General features: G+C 39.0%; 1 protein-coding gene across 1 annotated transcript in view; it reads left to right on the top strand.

The window, feature by feature from the left end:
- The first annotated feature begins 13,459 nt into the window (after positions 1-13,459).
- tafa5b (TAFA chemokine like family member 5b) overlaps positions 13,460-18,664 on the top strand; it is a 47,516-nt gene continuing 42,311 nt past the window's right edge. The window contains exon 1 of the mRNA XM_056271034.1: positions 13,460-13,601. Within this exon, the coding sequence (XP_056127009.1) occupies positions 13,493-13,601 (109 nt within the window). The 5' untranslated portion in view covers positions 13,460-13,492. The remainder of the gene's footprint in view (positions 13,602-18,664) is intronic.

Below are 18,664 nucleotides of genomic sequence, written 5' to 3'. Positions count from 1 at the left end.
CAGGATCATCTGGCCAATACTTTGAAATGACTTTTTAGAAATCCTCTAGAGGGCAGTATTGCACTGCTCGTGAGTTTCAGTAGCATTCAGCACATTACAGTTACTCAACACGTTGAAATGGTGAATACATTTTTTTGGTTGTTGCTGATTTACCATTGAAACATCGATCTACCTACAAAGGAAAGCATACAGAAGCATAATTATGCAGAGGATTTTTTTTTTTATAAGAGGCACATTTTTCTTTTTACAACAAATTGTCATTTAGGTGCATGCTTGCTTAACCTTCATAAAAGGATGATTGTCAGACTCAGAAGGTCAAACTAAATAACATATGAGCTATGAGTTTTATTTTATATTAATTTTACAGGACCCATGTCTCTCCAAAATTTCCGTCTCCAAGACACAAAACCCCGATTTGTGTAATTTTGCAAATGTCTCGCAATAAATTTCAAAAGTAGGGTAAATAGGCTAGATAAAATCAATACCATTTAAAATGAATAATCTATCTATTGAAGATCATACCTAGATCCATGCAGCACTAACTTATTATATAACTAATTGCAAGCAAACAAATGCAAAAATATGTATCACCTTTTGGTCAGGCAAAGGACAGTGAATGTCTGAACCAGAGCAGGAAAATAAAGAAGTTGTTCTCTGCGACCGGTGGTCCTCTCATTAGTTTTGGCAAGGCCCTCCTCAACAGGCACAGGGGTCCTGTTGACCTTGATGGCAAGAGTCCTGTGTTAAACACTAATGAGAGAGAGACATCCCTATGCTTGTCTACAGCTCCGGCCCGATCAAACAAAGGGGAAGTGGTCTAAAAATAAACGGAACAGATTAATGACTGATCTGCAGGTGAAGGCGGTGCTCTTTTGTTTGTTCTTCAGTGAAGGTGTGGATATTTATGTGTTTATGGGAATTTATGGTTTTCTGGCTGAAATAATAAAGATCTGCCCATTTTTGACCTTCTGCTTGGAATACTTAGATCCAGAAAATGCTCTCCGAGGCTGATCCTCAACCTTTTCCCCTTTCAAATTGAAATTCTTGACATGGTTCCCTTAAAAAGCTAAGAATCTAGGAGATGTGCCAGCAAAAAAAAAAAAAAAAAAAAAAAAAAAAGCAGCTATGAGAAAAAGACAATACGCTGCTCATGTTCCAAGCCCTCCGCGGGCAGGAAGAAAAAGTGGCAAATTCAAACAACAATTAATTTGCACAATATAATCCACTTCTATTCCCTGCCAGCAGGATTTATGCCAACTCTGCACATGAGAGCCATGAGGCTCTCTCTGGGCAGGAACAATTTCATCAGCCCTCCATGATTGATGAGGAGAGCAATGAATCTCTGGAGCAACAAGGCAGAAACAGCCTTTCCCTCTCTCACAGTCCCTGTCACCTCTGTTTCCCTGGCGATTCCCTGCTTTCCGTGATTCTTCTGCTCTCGTCACTCTCCGTCATCTCATATTCTTCTCTGGGCCAATGTGCTTGGCATATTGTCTCATGTTTATGGAAAACAGATCTAGTTAGTGAAATAATTGTAGTCAATCATACTAAATGTAGTTAGTCACAATGTAATAGGGGGCAATGTTCATTGAAAATGATTTAAAAAAGTAATCTGTTCTTCATTAAAGTTTTACAGATAAATAAACGAATCATAGATTAAAAAATAGATGAGATAATGACTCCAGTTTTGAGTGATGCCCCCTCAACTCCACTTGGTGTCAGTATAAGTCCGAGAGACTTACAGTACAAGCGAAAAATAAAGGTACGGTCATGTTACCGTTGTTCCGCAGTAATTACAATAGGTATCTTGATCAGGAATTTCGGGGGAAAGGTCTGTCTACTGCCAAAAGTGTAGCAAAGTATGTAGCACAGCTCACGCATAATTTACTTTCAAACCAATCACCTTCTGTTGGTCGATCTTTTTTGCGAAATCTGTGTCGGGAAAACTTTCGCTCTTGAGCAAAATCGCATGAATAAAATATTGATTTTGAAAATGTTGAAAATGATAGTTTTGAGAATATGGTTGAGATTGCGAATATGAGCCAGATGCTGAATGTACTGGGAAATGAGCTCTGACGATGACAGTAATGAAAACATCTGATCAAACGAAACCCTTTCAAGCTACCAGAAGGTAACAAAATATGCATTATTTTATACTTCAATAATTGTTACTCTAATATTATATTATTACGACAGGTAAGAGATCCATCCGTGTTAGATATAGATCCGGGTCGCTAAAGACCCGAGTATGTAATAATGATTGGTGAAACATTCATGCATTTAAGGGTTAAAATGTAAAGGTCAATGTAACAGCACCTTAAAGGGCTTTTTCACCTGAGCGTGATGTATGACGCGATAACGGTCCGTCCAATTAGATTTGAGCTTACCTGAGCTTACAAAAGTGTAAAAGCGCTCAGTGTGAAAGGGCCATAAGATGGGCGAGTGTTTGCGAAACCCGTTTGAAAACAGTTGCAAGTGGCGCAAAAATGCACTTCACCTTCAAAGTCTGGACTTTTTTTAGTAAAACATCAGTAACAGCTAGAATAGAAAGTGACATGAGGGACAGATAATCGTGTTATTTTGTCGTGGAGGCCACAATACTGTACTGTACGGGTGGGACTCATGTTGACATTATCCAACTCCAAATTTAGCTCCATTATTAAAATGACTATAATCCATCAAAGCGAATCAGCCCTGCGCTTGCTTTCACTGTAAGGGAGAGACAGTTCACAATGAGGACTTTGATCAGACATGCCATTAAAACGACGAGTTAAGGAACTTGCTTCATGATTTTAAAAGCTTTAGAAAATAAAAGTGCATTTTTCAGCAGTTGGGTCTGGCTAGCTGAGGTTGCGGGCCTCAGATGCCATGACTGATTTATGAGGCACTGCCTCAGTGACACCGCCCACTTCTGCACTTCCTCCATCCCAAACAAATCAAAAAGAACAAATCTTTATTCCACAGTCAATATATCTGACGCTTACAAATTTTAATAATATATATTACAACCCGAATTCCGGAAAAGTTGGGACGTTTTTTAAATTTGAATAAAATGAAAACTATAAGACTTTCAAATCACATGAGCCGATATTTTATTCACAATAGAACATAACATAACAAATGTTTAAACTGAGAAATTTTACACTTTTATCCAATAAATGAGCTCATTTCAAATTTGATGCCTGCTACAGGTCTCAAAAAAGTTGGGACGGGGGCACGTTTACCATGGTGTAACATCTCCTCTTCTTTTCAAAACAGTTTGAAGACGTCTGGGCATCGAGTTTATGAGTGTCTGGAGTTTTGGTGTTGGAATTTGGTCCCAATCTTGCCTTGTATAGGATTCCAGCTGCTGAAGTGTTCGTGGTCGTCTTTGACGCATTTTTCGTTTAATGATGCGCCAAATGTTCTCTATAGGTGAAAGATCTGGACTGCAGGCAGGCCAATTCAGAACCCGGACTCTTCTACGATGTAGCCATGCAGTTGTAATAGCTGCAGTATGTGGTTTTGCATTGTCCTGCTGAAATACACAAGGCCTTCCCTGAAATAGACGTCGTCTGGAGGGGAGCATATGTTGCTCTAAAACCTTTATATAGCTTTCAGCATTCATAGTGCCTTCCAAAACATGCAAGCTGCCCATACCGTATGCACTTATGCACCCCCATACCATCAGAGATGCTGGCTTTTGAACTGAACGCTGATAACACGATGGAAGGTCTCCCTCTTCTTTTGCCCGGAGGACACGGCGTCCGTGATTTCCAACAAGAATGTCAAATTTGGACTCGTCGGACCATAGAATACTTTTCCACTTTGAAATAGTTCATTTTAAATGAGCCTTGGCCCACAGGACACGACGGCGCTTCTGGACCATGTTCACATATGGCTTCCTTTTTGCATGATAGAGCTTTAGTTGGCATCTGGAGATGGCACGGCGGTTTGTGTTTACCGACAGTGGTTTCTGGAAATGTTCCTGGGCCCATATAGTAATGTCATTCACACAATCATGCCGATGAGTGATGCAGTGTCGTCTGAGGGCCCGAAGACCACGGGCATCCAATAAAGGTCTTTGTCCTTGTCCCTTACGCACAGAGATTTCTCCAGTTTCTCTGAATCTTTTGATGATGTTGTGCACTGTAGATGATGAGATTTGCAAAGCCTTTGCAATTTGACGTTGAGGAACATTGTTTTTAAAGTGTTCCACAATCTTTTTACGCACTCTTTCACAGATTGGAGAGCCTCTGCCCATCTTTACTTCTGAGAGACTCTACCTCTCTAATGACGAGTTCAGACTGCACGATTTTTAAAGTAGTCGGGTCGCTGTTCTTTTCACACTGCATGACTATCTTGGCCAGCATTCAGTCGCTGCTGTGTTCACACTGCACGATGGATCGGCGACAGAAGGTTTCACACTGCATGACTTTACAATATAGGAAGAATCGCCGACAACTCTGTCTAGCACGCTGCGCGCAAACTACATACATTTCACAACAAACACACGCGAGATGTGACAAGGAAACAACGCGACATCACACGTGCAAGACAGGAGTTCTCACGTGAGACTTTTTCTTTTTCGACCCGGTCTGTGGTACAGCTCAGATGAAACGTCAAACAGACACGGGTGCTCCTGCCAAATTTCTACTATTTTTTCTTCCATTTCTTGGGTCCAAATAGAAGAAGCCTTTTTCTGAAACAATGCCATGTTGATATGTGATCTATAACTCCTCCCCGAACTCCCTGCTGCTCTGTATCTTGCTCTCTCATTGGCTGTCGGTAATCGCCGATGTAGTTTTCAGTCAGAACACTTTTCACACAGCAGGATTTTGAATCGCCGACAGGTCCAGATATTTAGCATGCCAAATATCTCACAAGCGTCGGCGACTCGTCGGCGAATCTCTCAGATCACGTCTTTGCTCATTCACACTGCGTGATTGTCACTCGCGTGAACGAGCACCGATTTGCCTGTGATTTCGGGCATTTGTCGGCGATTTCTCAAAACCTGTCGGCGAGCCAAAATCGTGGCTAAAATCGTGCAGTCTGAACTCGGCATTAGACATCCCTTTTATAGCTAATCATGTTACAGACCTGATATCAATGAACTTAATTAGTTGCTAGATGTTCTCCCACCTGAATCCTTTCTAAATTTCTTGCTTTTTCAACCATTTGTTGCCCCCGTCCCAACTATTTTGAGACCTGTAGCAGGCATCAAATTTGAAATGAGCTCATTTAGTGGATAAAAGTGTAAAATTTCTTTGTTTAAACATTTGTTATGTTCTATGTTCTATTGTGAATAAAATATTGGCTCATGTGATTTGAAAGTCTTATAGTTTTCATTTTATTCAAATTTAAAAAAACGTCCCAACTTTTCCGGAATTCGGGTTGTATTTAATGTTATATGTGACATATAGCCTATATGTTCTTTATTATATTTTAATGTATTATTTTATTTAGTATGATGATTCTGTTCTGATACCAGTGTTATTATAGTTTTAATAATTTTTTGAGTTAGCATTTATTTTTATGTTAATTTTAGTTTAATTTCTTATTCATTTCATTGTGTACTTATGTATTTAAATATATATATTGCTATTTAAGTTTTTTTTTTTAGTTTTAGTAAGCTTTAGTTTTTATTTATTTTGATCATTTTAGTGATTCATCTTACACTTCCATCCATCCATCTTCTTCTGCTTATCCGGGGCCGGGTCGCGGGGGCAGCAGTCTAAGCAGAGATGCCCAGACTTCCCTCTCCCTGGACACTTCCTCCAGCTCTTCCGGGGGGACACCGAGGCGTTCCCAGGCCAGCCGGGAGACATAGTCTCTCCAGCGTGTCCTAGGTCTTCCCCGGGGTCTCCTCCCAGTGGGACGTGCCCGGAACACCTCCCCGGGAAGGCGACCAGGAGGCATCCGGAACAGATGCCCGAGCCACCTCAGCTGACCCCTCTCGATGTGGAGGAGCAGCGGCTCTACTCTGAGCTCCTCCCGAGTGACCGAGCTTCTCACCCTATCTCTAAGGGATCGCCCAGCCACCCTGCGGAGAAAGCTCATTTCGGCCGCCTGTATCCGGGATCTTGTCCTTTCGGTCATGACCCAAAGCTCATAACCATAGGTGAGAGTAGGAACGTAGATTGACCGGTAAATCGAGAGCTTTGCCTTACGGCTCAGCTCCTTCTTCACCACAACAGACCGGTACATCGACCGCATTACTGCAGAAGCTGCACCGATCTGTCTGTCAATCTCCCGTTCCATCCTTCCCTCACTCGTGAACAAAACCCCAAGATACTTAAACTCCTCCACTTGAGGAAGGATCTCTCCACCAACCTGAAGTGAGCAAGCCACCCTTTTCCGACTGAGGACCATGGCCTCGGATTTGGAGGTGCTGATTTTCATCCCAGCCGCTTCACACTCGGCTGCAAACCGTCCCAGTGCATGCTGAAGGTCCTGGTGTGAAGGGGCCAACACGACAACATCATCCGCAAAAAGCAGCGACGAAATCGCGTGGTCCCCAAACCTGATACCCTCCGGCCCCTGGCTGCGCCTAGAAATTCTGTCCATAAAAACTATGAACAGAACCGGCGACAAAGGGCAGCCCTGCCGGAGTCCAACATGCACCGGGAAGAAGTCTGACTTACTACCGGCAATGCGAACCAAGCTCCTGCTTCGGTCATACAGGGACCGGACAGCCCTTAGCAAAGGACTCCGGACCCCATACTCCCGGAGCACCCTCCACAGGCCGCCGCGAGGGACACAGTCGAATGCCTTCTCCAAATCCACAAAGCACATGTGGACTGGTTGGGCAAACTCCCATGAACCCTCCAGCACCCTGTAGAGAGTATAGAGCTGGTCCAGTGTTCCACGGCCTGGACGAAAACCGCACTGTTCCTCCTGAATCCGAGGTTCCACGAGGTTCATCTTAAACTTATTTTAGTGTAATGCCAAGGCAATATTTCAAATTTTTGTTTAGGCAAAATTTTTCAACTAACATTTAGATTTTTATTTTATTTCAATCAACAGAAACATTTTAAATAGTTTTAGTTTTAGTTAGTGATAATTACACCGTCTGATACAAATCTCAGTGCACTGGTGGATAAAGAGCCACTGCAAAAAATGATTTAAATAAATTTTAAATGATAAAAAGAAATAATGTGTTGTTTCGACTTAAAAAAGTACGTATTCGTGCTTGACTTTAAATATTAAGTTTAGTTAACTTTAGTTTAGTAGGATATTTAATTAATCTCAACAAATTTTAAGGTGTTATAACTAATTGCAGCAACCTTTTTTACTGTGTAATGCTTACAAATTGTATTATTTTATTCCATCAGAATGATGTTTATGTTCCGATATAAATCTGTTTGGTCAACTGGTGTCTTATATTTTTCTTTTAGAGCTCACCTGACCTAACATCTTTTTCAGGCGCAAAGGTTGATTCCGACCTTTCAGTAGAAAATAATGTTCCTGGCAATACAAAGACCAAGGTTGATCACTGCCGCTGTGCCCTCCAATTGTATGAACACACATCTAGTGCCCTGCTGACACTCCAGGAGAAAAAGGACTGATAAGAGTGAAGAGATAAAGAAGAATGGCAGCTGGGAGGGTCCTCTGGGCAGGCAACCAATTACAGATGACAGCATCAGATTGTGTGTGGTCTCTTTCACCATCCGAAGACAAAACTCCCACAAAACTGTCTACAAAAGGACCAAGGACACCCTGCTCAAGACATGGAGGAAGGAGGAAGAGCATTTTCTGGACTCTGAAAAGTTCTCCTGAGTCATTTGTCCGTTGCAGAGAAGGTCTCGTCAGGCTCACTTCACTCAACACCAAGAGAGTCTTTGAATAAATTCTAGACAGTTCGGATTGACATCCGTTTGGGCAGAAAAAGAAAGACCAGACTCAGATATCAAAATAATGATGTAGCCTACTGTAGTTTACTGAAATGGTTGTTATTCCAATGAATTGCATTGCCTTTGGCTATTGGTCTAGAATATTTGGAAACATTTCTTTAAACAGTTTAGGCCAAATATTCATATAATCACTATCTTTTTTTTTTTTTTATGATTATTATTTTGAAAGAACTCTTGTATGCTCACCAAGGGATCATTTATATTACACAAAATACAGTAAAAACAGTAATATTGTGAAGTAGAATTTAAAATAACTGTTTTCTATTAGAATATATTTTAAAATAAAGCTGAATTTTCAGCATCATTACTCTACTCTCCAGTGTCACGTGCTCAAGAGACATGTCAAATATATATATTATAATATATACACACCGATGATGACCACCAGCCTAATATGACTCATCGGACCAGGCGACCTTCTTCCACCACTACAAGGTCCAGTTCCGACACTCGCGTGTCCTTTTGTAAGAGCTTTTTGGTAGACAGGCGTCATCATAGGCACTCTAGTTTGGTTTGCGGCTACGCATCCCATTACGCTGCAGAGTGTGATGCACTGTTGTGACACATTCCTCCCATAACCATCATTAAAAGTTTGTGTGACTTTGTTGCCCTTGTGCTTCAATGAGCCTTGACACCAGTTTGTGGTTCATCCCTCCTCTGACACTGTTGGTAAATTCTCAGCACTTTTGACCGGGAGAAACCCACAAGCCTTGACGTTTCAGAGATACTCTGATCCAGTCGACTTGCCATAACAATTTGGCCCTTGTCAAAGTCGCTCAGATCTTTATTCCTGCCCATTTCTCCTGCATCCAACACATTGATTATGAGAACTGATTGTTTGCTACCGTCTACTCTACCCAGACCTTAATATGTGGCCTTGTTAAGAGATGATCGACGATATCCGCATCACCTGTCACTGGTCATAATGTCTTGGCTCATCCATATATTGATCAAACACTCTCCCTGTCTTCTATTGTTTGGACAAACATATTTCGCAATAGTCAGGATGCTCAAATAAACAGAACAGATTTGATAGCACCACAGGACCACAGTGTTTACACTTGTGAGGAAAATCAACTTACAAATGGCTTATTTACAGTTCTCTATCTACATTAAGCTAGGAAAGAGAGAACAATTTTAACATCGGAACATTTGAGAGTTTTAGTGCTACTTTCAAGGACTCAAATTATTGTGGAAATAAATTTATTTGCATGAATTTTGCAATACAAATAGACGGCACTTAAACGGTAAGAATGACCAGACTTTAAAACCTCGGGGACCAGATAATTCAGGCCTATGCTATCTTCCATTCAAGCCGCTACGTCAATATAAATGGCTTTTAACAACGCACTTTATGAAATAATAATGAACAGGGGATACAGGAATGATATTATCACTCCCCGTTATTTAATTCCAAGCGGTCTCAGGGTAATAAACAACTCTGTTTAATTCAAAACAAGTAATGAGAAAGGAACGCAAGCGCAATTAAGTCCAAGCTAAACAACAATAATAACAACATAACTTTTATAATAACTGGTTACATAATCATGTTGGATGTTAGATTCATTTCTACAGGCTGTATGAAGAAACACTTCCTGTCAGTCACTCGCGCTTAATCCATCTCATAAGCAGAGTGACAAGGACCTTGACTGCTCCCTCAGGTCCTATCAGATTGGTGTTGTGCATCCTCAATCCTTCTTGTGGCACACATTGCTTTGAAGGTTCCTACCTCTTAAGTGGCTGAGTAATGTTATTCTCTCATGACATCTCCTTGCCCCGTTCCACTAAATGCAGTATATTGTCTCCTCACTGAAACCGCATGACGCTCGCACGCATAGACAAACAATTTTGATACGTGTCCAGAATAAAAGCAAGCGGAGTAGTCGCTAGTAAATCTTTAATGAGCTGTAAAACAAGAAAATACATGCCTGTAAGAAAGGAGTCTGGACCAACTGCGAAAAGAGAAATAGAAATTCATGGTTTTATAATACAGTCGGTTTGTTTCTGAACAATAAGAAGAGGAAAGTTGGTGCTGAAGGTCAATTTCACACAATCTCGTTACAATTCATACAGCAACCAACCATTCACAGTTGGTTTTGTTCAAAATGTAAAGTCGGTGTCCCTAGCATGTAAAACTCTTGGACATATTTTAAAGAGACTTTGTCGTGAACTTCACATATTCCCTTTTGAAAATCCAGCGTTTAGTTGAGCATGATTAGCTCTCATTGTCACATTTGTAAACACTTTTCCATGAGGGGGTTTGGCATCACGATGGCTTTGTTGCCAGGCAGACCGCTAGAGAACGCAACATGCATGTCTCCTAGAAATCCTGTTCAACCAATCAGATGACGACTTCGAAACTCCTAAAGTATTTCCAATTTTGTGTGCCGTATGCATCAGACATTTCCATTGAGTGTCTTGGAGAGGATGTTGTGATCGAAACGCATGAAAAATTATACAGTTCGAAATTTTTCTTCTCCTTTCCTTCAGCAGGCCGCTTTGAAGTAGTTGTGATTTCCCTTGGGGGTGGCCCGGGGCCAGGGGTGGACACCAAGGGGTTTAGAAAGAGGTGGGTCAAGGGCTGTCTGCTATTGTACACAATCATCTGAGTAGCCCAGCAATCCAAGCTCTAGGACTATGAATTATAGACACGTGCCAGACACCAGCGTCTACTCTTTGCCCCAGGAACCCACCCACACTTGATCTATTGATCCTTCAAAGGAATGAAACTTAGCATGTCATAAATAAAACCATCAAACACCATCATCTCTCACGTGGATGACGTAGGAAAACAAGGTTTTCCCATGAGGAAACCAGTGCTGAGGGCTGACTTAGATTTAGATTGCAAGTTTTCCACCCTGCATTGGTATTTGAGTCCCGTGTTTGTGACTAGTCAAGTTCATCTAAACGGTTTGTATATTATATACAAACAGCACTTTTCTTAAGTGCTATATCAAAGATTTATCAAGACCATTTCTTCTGGTCTCTGCTTGGATATTATGTTGGTATCCACAGCTTAAGGTGATGTTGAATTCAAAGGCTTATCGCAGGGGAAAATGCTAGTAATGTTGTGAATACTAAAATGCACACAGTGAGATAAATACATAGCCAGTCAATGAAAAATGCAGATGTCTGAGAGGATAGAGAAATCTTTTTAAAATGTACTTTTGAGATGCCAAGTTTAAGAAATGGAGTCTTTATATTCATGTTGGTTTCATACATTTTTGAAGTGTTTATGACATATTCAACAGAATTCTTTGATTTAGTGGCTCTAAAATGCCAGGTGGCATAAAAGTGAAAACTGAAAAACTTTCCTTGCAACTTGATCATTACTAAAAACACATTTTCTTTAAATCGCGCACACACACACACACACACACACACACAAACACACACACACACACACACACACACAGAAAAAACTGCCATAGATGATGTTAATGACCAGTAATGGTACATCAAAATAAATAAACAATTAAACTAACAATAGCATAATAATAATAATAATAACGACACAGCAAAATTATATATTTAAAAAAATAAATAATAAGCAATAGTTAAATAAATAAACAAATAATAATAATAAATAAATAAAAATAAAAGGATAGAGAGAGAAAAATAGTTGGACACCCCAGTCAAAGGTGATACAACAGTTAACAACATAAACCCTACATATTAACATATGTAAAGGTAAGCATCAACCACCACAAGACTACCAAAGAGGTTAAAATATGAATGTAAATTCCATTACTCCCCAGGAAGTAGCCAACATTTATGGCAGAGAAATATTAAAATAAGGGTTGCCAAACATAGGAGAATTTATGGGAACCTCTAATTGAATATTGAATCTTTTCTAACATCAAATCCTAAAGCCAGTGTGATGCTTTTGGTGGGTTTGTAGATTTCCAATGTAATAAAACCCGTCTGCGAGCCAATAAGGATGCAAAGGCAATAATGTTTAGTTGTCTTTGAGTCAGACTCGTTTCATCATCTGGAGTACCAAGTAGCAAATTCAGCACATGGCTTCAGTTGGACTTCACACTTTAGAAAGCATATCAAATATGGTTGGCCAGTAAATAGTAAGTGTGGGGCACGTCCAAAACGAGTAAGATCTGCTTCTCCAGTGTTACATCTTATACAGGTCTTGTCGAAAGTAGGATTAAAAAAAGCAATATCTGTTCTGCTTAGGTGCACACAGTGCAAAATCTTGAACTCAATTGGGCACAAGAGGTACTACCATTCACTCTGCGGCACTGCTCCAAAAATCCTCTTCCAAGCTCTTTCTCCCATCCACTTTTAATCTTGTCTGTTCCTACACTTTATTGACACGAGAATTGTATATATTCTTGAAATAAAACCTTGTAGATGAAGGGGAACTTTAAACAAAGAGTCTACAGAAGACTTAGATGGAATATATGGAAATGATGGGCATTCACAAAATGACGTATCTGAAAATAACGTAACAGGTCGGTTTGATTAAGATTGAATTTGGAACACAAATCATTAAAACTAGCAAAAAGACCATCAATATAAACATCACCAAACTGAGCAATGGCCATTATCTGGCCATTTTTTAAATGCAGAGTCTAGTTTGGCAGGCAGGAATGCATGATTATTATATTGGACTGTCAAGCTGAAGTGCTTGTCTTAACTGCAAATGCTGGCGTAGCTGAGTCCATATTTTAAGAGAATGAACAACCGGATTCAATGTATATGTGCTATTTTAATAGGTAGGCTATGTTAGGGCTTGTAAAGAGGTTGCTGTGCAGGATTTAGATTCTGTTTCATTCAAGTCATTTTAAGTATGATTTCTTTAGTTGGTATTTTTTATGGAAATATAACTTTTTTATATAATATTTTATTATATCCAGGCAAACAAAATACCGCGACTGACCCATGTATACACTGTAAACATGTTTTGTTGGTTTTGGTTTAACTTTAAAAAAGTAAGTTACCTGGTTGCCTTAAAATAGAACTTGAGTTGATACAACGAAGGAGATTGGCTTAATCAACAGAATATTGTTAGAGCCTATATATAGCCTATATATATTTACTTATTTATTATTATTATTATTTTTTACAGTGTAGCTTATGTTATAAACACTTCAGTCAGGAAGTCATAATTTGACTTTCGCTTTTAGGGGGAAAATAAGCACAACAATCGATTATCTCATCTCTTCTCTGAATCAAAAACACCTTCACTTCAGTTATCAAGCACTTTTCTGTAGTCGTCGGATGAAACGGCAGCATCGCTGCTCTCCAATTCAGCAGCGTATTTCTAAAGTTTTACAGTTGCAGTCTATTTTTTACCCCCAACTTATCTCTTTTTACGTTATCTGTCGGTTAGTAGCTCTGCGAGACATGATTTAGCCTATTTTCCTTTAAAGTGTTAGCTTGAATGGTCTCTACGCATCGCTGATAACAGAGGATCTTCTTCATTTGCTGTCTCATTTCAGTGCTTCTCACGGATACGTTCGCGCCGTTTCTCCCTCGTTTGTTTCTTTATTGTAACTTTGAGACGAAAGCCGACGCGTGAATAGCTGCTGGCTATATGAGCCAGATTGGAGGCTAATTTGACTGGAGAATTGAGACTGACTTTGATGGCTTCGCCCTTTAGGAAGAGGACTAGACGGAGGAATGCGTGGCTGACGATGTCCTCAACTTTCTGGGTTGTGGTGTTGTTGAGCGGTCTGCTGATCCTGTACTGCGGTAAGTAAACTGCTCTCCTGCCTTATGAATCTTTCATTTATTCCCATAACTCGTCGACAATAATGCAATTGTGAGTTCAGAAGCAATAATGAGTTCGTTATGTGATAAGCTCGATATGAAAACAGGAGACATCAAGACGAGGAGTTTTGGTTAGAGCATTTAAAAACCCCATGCTGTTAGATAGTTTTTACATATTATTTTTTAATTTTTCTTCCATTTTCCATTTCCCCACTTTTAGCATTGACACACAGACAGACAGACAGACAGATATATAGATAGATACATAGCCATAGATAGATCTATAATTTCCCCTATTTCACCAATGATATAGATACATATGATAGATAGATCTACAATTTCCCCTATTTCACCAATGATAGATAGATAGTCAGACAGACAGACAGACAGACAGATAGATAGATAGATAGATAGATAGATAGATAGATAGATAGATAGACAGACAGATAGATCTATGGTTTTAGACAATAATAATAGATAGATAGATAGATAGATTGATATATCATTTTAGAATTTCCCCTTCTTTACCTGATAGATAAATATATATATATATATATATTTTATTTTACACATTAATTTCCTCTCATTTACCAATGATAGATAGAGAGATAGATATATAAATAGATAGTTAGATTGATAGATCTATCATTTTAGATATTAATTTCCCCTCTTTTGCCAATGATAGAGAAATAGATAGATATATAGACATATATATATATATATATATATATATATATATATATATATATATAGATAGATAGATAGATAGATAGATAGATAGATAGATAGATAGATAGTTTTTACACATTCATTCCCTCACTTTTACCAACCAACTTTCCTACAGTCTATGTTACTAGAAATAATAGAGAGAGGTGGATGGAGAGAGGTGGATGGAGAGAGAGAGAGAGAGAGAGAGAGAGAGAGAGAGAGAGAGAGAGAGAGAGAGAGAGAGAGAGTGTGTCCATTTAGTTACAACATTTAACTTAATCAAGTTCATTCCCTCTATATGACTAGATTACTGGTCTGGTGTTTGGGGACTCAGGAGTCAAGCCCCACTGTACTGTGGCTGTCCCACTGCCTGAGTCTTCATTAGCGTCGTGTTGTCCTATCGATTCCATCTATAGCACTGCATTTAGTTAGAGGACACAGCAAAAAACAGACACTTCCTCCCCAGTGGCCTTTCAGCAAATAGGCAAAACCCCTTAATCAGTTTTATTAGGGGATGTAGCATTTCTGGAGCAGACACCCAGAGCCCATTGTAGCTTTCAGAAGAGCTGTGTTCTGGTCTGAGTCACCATTGCATATTGACTTGAGTACATTAAAATCTTTAGTTCTTCCTAAGACAGGCCAGCAAATGGAAGTCTTTATTGATTGCTCTGCGGAGACAGCATTCACACAACATTTTAACCTCCGAACAGATTTTGGGACTTCTAATGTGGGGACAGCCAAATCTTTTCATTAAAAGCAACAAGACTCTTTTTCCATGTATTTGAGCTATTATTTATCTTTTAAAAGCTAGAATGCACTAGCACCACACTAGAGTCCATAACTCACAATAAGCCTGGAGACAGGCCATCTGTTCAGTGCATACAAATAATACACATTAAAAAAAACTAAAATATGTTTTCTAACCAGCAACTCAAAACAGTTGAATCAACCATTTTTCTGCATGGGATTGACCTCAAATTATTCATACTGGAAATGTGCAATAAATTGAGTGGTGTGCTGAGTCAGAATACAAAATAATGGGATTTTAAAAAGTCTTTATTCCAGAGCTGACACGTCGTACTCTTTTAATCCGTCTATACTGTTCTCTGGCTTTTGAAAATCAAGTTATGCAATGGCTGTGATGACCAGCAGAGTTCGAGTGGCTCTTGACCTACAGACTCATTATTCAGAGCATCTATAAGCCGCTCATGATCAAGTACTTGCATAAAAAGCAACCATTTATTTTTTGTATTTCTACACATTTACCATGCTGTGCAGGCATATGCTTAATTATGCATGTGATGAGGTATGAAGACTGCTAGCATTCTTTTAACTTCCTTTCAAACAAGCAAGCTTAAAAAAATTGAATTTCTAAGAACAATACCTTCTAAAGTGCTTATGAGACATTGGATCCCTCTGACGGCACTCACTGTTCAAAAGCTCTCATGGGGGCGATCTTGGAGTCGCTTCTTTAACGTTTTAAGAGCATGGATGGGATTCATTAAAATGGCTCTTCAAATGCAAAGGGTGGAAAAGACTCTCAAAGTAGTCGAGCAGTTAGAGAGCCATAATACTAACTTTGGATTTCTATTACTTGAGCTCCAGCCCCCAAGTGAAAACTGAGGCAGATCATCCAGGAACTCCTCTCACTGCTTATTTAGAGAGATTTGCAAATATCAGACACGCATAGTTCCCATCTGTATCAAATAAAGTATTTTGAAACAAGAACAAGGGCACTGTTGGGGAAGCTATTTTAAATCTAGCTTGCTAAGCTAAAAACCATATAAGGGCTTTTAACAATAGGTAACTACATTGAACAATAAGTACTAAAATAAGTACTAAAAAACAATTGGTAACTACATTGAAGGTAACTACATTGAGGGCAGTGTCTTTTTAAATATATAACAATCTAATGAAACAATTTATCCTAATTAGGGTGAGATTAACTTGGAAAGATAACTTTATAGAAAATACAACTAGCTAGAATACATCCTAAAAACTATACAACAGTCTGTCCTTGAATTTGATTGGCTGAGCGACGTTCCTACCGAGTTTATATTGTATTCAATCCAGCAAGACTGTCCGTCTGTGCATTAGTGATGGGGATATTCAATGATTCTTTCTGCAGGTTATATCCTTGAAACAGTAGGTGGCGACAAGGGACTGTCTTATGAGTGATCAGAATCATCAAATCATTTGTTTATGCAATTCGTTCAAAAATACAATTTCATTCAGTAACGAAATCAAATGGTGCGCTCATAACATGTCAGAAATATTGTATTTATGAGTCGAAAACACATGAATTGCACCACAAAGTCAAGACTTTAAGTTAGGACTCATAATTATGAATTTCCCTGTAGGATTTAAATGCACCAAAATGACCATCTCTATAAATGAGTCACTGAATCATTCAGTTATTCATTTAAAAAACAGTTATTCATTCAGGGACAAAGCAAGCTACTTTCTTTGAGTGAGCCATTGAATCATTTTACTCAACCGATTCATTCAAAAACATTGAACAAAACAAGTGAACAGCTTTATGAGTCACTGAATCATTCAGTCAAATTATTTGTTTAGTCAACTAATTCATTCAGGAATTAAACAAATTAGTCTTAAAATCATTCTCTCAACTGATTCCCAAGGAATGCATGAACTGATAAAATATATATATATATATATATCTCCAATGCAAGAGATTTTGGATAAAAGCATCTGCTAGAAATGGAAGTAAAAAAAAAAAATCTTTTAATTTACATGAACCATCTGAATGAACCGAATCCCTAGAAATAATTGAATTCGATAATGTTGAATTTTAAATTGTGATAAATAATCACAGCAATATTTTTTTTACAGTGGCAGTTTGTACAATTTAATTACTAAATCAGCTTTGTTAGTTGTACATTATACACAAAGTAACATTAAAAACAGCAATGCAGAGTTTTGACACACTACACATCTACTCACTGCACAAAGTCGCTTGTTAATGCAAAAGCTGACGTGTTTTCAAAACAATGGTACAAATGCCACTACTGAAAATGTAGCTCTAAGATGCGAACGCTGTACAAGAGGAAAAATGGCATAGTCATAGAAAGAAACAGTGTGTACTTAAGTGGAACATAAAGGAATACACACACATACATATACATTCATACACAAAGAGCAAAGCTAGTCACTTTGAAGATGAGAGAGCACACAAGTACGCCTTGAGAAAAAATTCTAACTTACAGGACTTGACAAAGAAGTTTTTTAGTTTGCAAAATACTAATCGCCCAAGGCGCGCTACTCCACTGTGGGGGCAGGGCAAGCCTTTTTTTCCTCTAAAGGAAGCACCTTCTAAAAAAATAATAAAAAATATTAATAAAACGGGGAAATGGAGAAAAGAAACAAACAGAGACAATCAAACTCAAGTAGATGGGAGAATTTCTTTGGTCCAACGATTCGTAGCCGATGAAATAAACTACTTTGGAAAAATAAACAAGTTTGATAGCAGCGCCAGGAAAGAAATATGAAGTCTGGTGCACGACAACTAAATGAGCTGCTATTTTAATAAAGCCGGCGGATAATGAAGTTATCCACAATTAATGTGGTTTATGGTGTAGTTCTTTTCCGAAGCTTCCGTTCCAATAATGCACTGACATTGAGATACCTTCTACACTTCCACACAAGCCAACAATAGATCAATCAGGCCGTTTGCAAAACCCATTGAGGGTGAGAAAAAGAGCGAGAGAGAGAGATAGATAGAAAGAGAGAGAGACAGAGCGAAAGAGAGAGAGAGAGAAAGAGAGAGAGAGAAAGAGAGAGAAAAGTGTGTTTACAAGAGCTCATTCAACGGACACAGGGGAAGAGAAACCCTGAAGATATTTATTCAACTGGAGCAGTGTAATTCCAGCTGATACATTCTGCATTTTGAAACATGGCTTTGTTAAGCTTCATTGGCTGTCTCTGAAAAAAAAAAAAAAAAAATCTCTCTACTGCTCTATTCCTGAAACCTCGGTTTCTTTCTTCTGCTCTTTTTCTCGGGAGCAATAAATGTTAGATTGTATTGGCACTATATAGTCCAGGCCAAATCCTATTAATATGTGTTATATTAGGTTTTTCGTGGCAATATCGAAAAGAATCTCTCTCATTCCCGACGTTCACCCTCCAAAACTTTCAGCGAGCGCGGTTCATCATCCGCAAATATAATACTTTCAGACCCAAAGCATTGTTACATTTTCGGACAGAAGGTCAACGGCGTTTCGCGCCACATGCAGACTGCAGCGTGTACTGTTAGTGACTCTCCTCCCTGCCGTCTGGCAGGCCACTCTATCCTCAGATTCGTGCTCTCCAAGCTTAAC

Source organism: Rhinichthys klamathensis, unplaced genomic scaffold (genome assembly GCF_029890125.1).
Source record: "Rhinichthys klamathensis goyatoka isolate OS25496 unplaced genomic scaffold, OSU_Roscu_1.1 h1tg000310l_1, whole genome shotgun sequence".
Lineage (NCBI taxonomy): Eukaryota > Metazoa > Chordata > Actinopteri > Cypriniformes > Leuciscidae > Rhinichthys > Rhinichthys klamathensis.
This window is presented reverse-complemented; position numbering and strand designations above follow the sequence as displayed.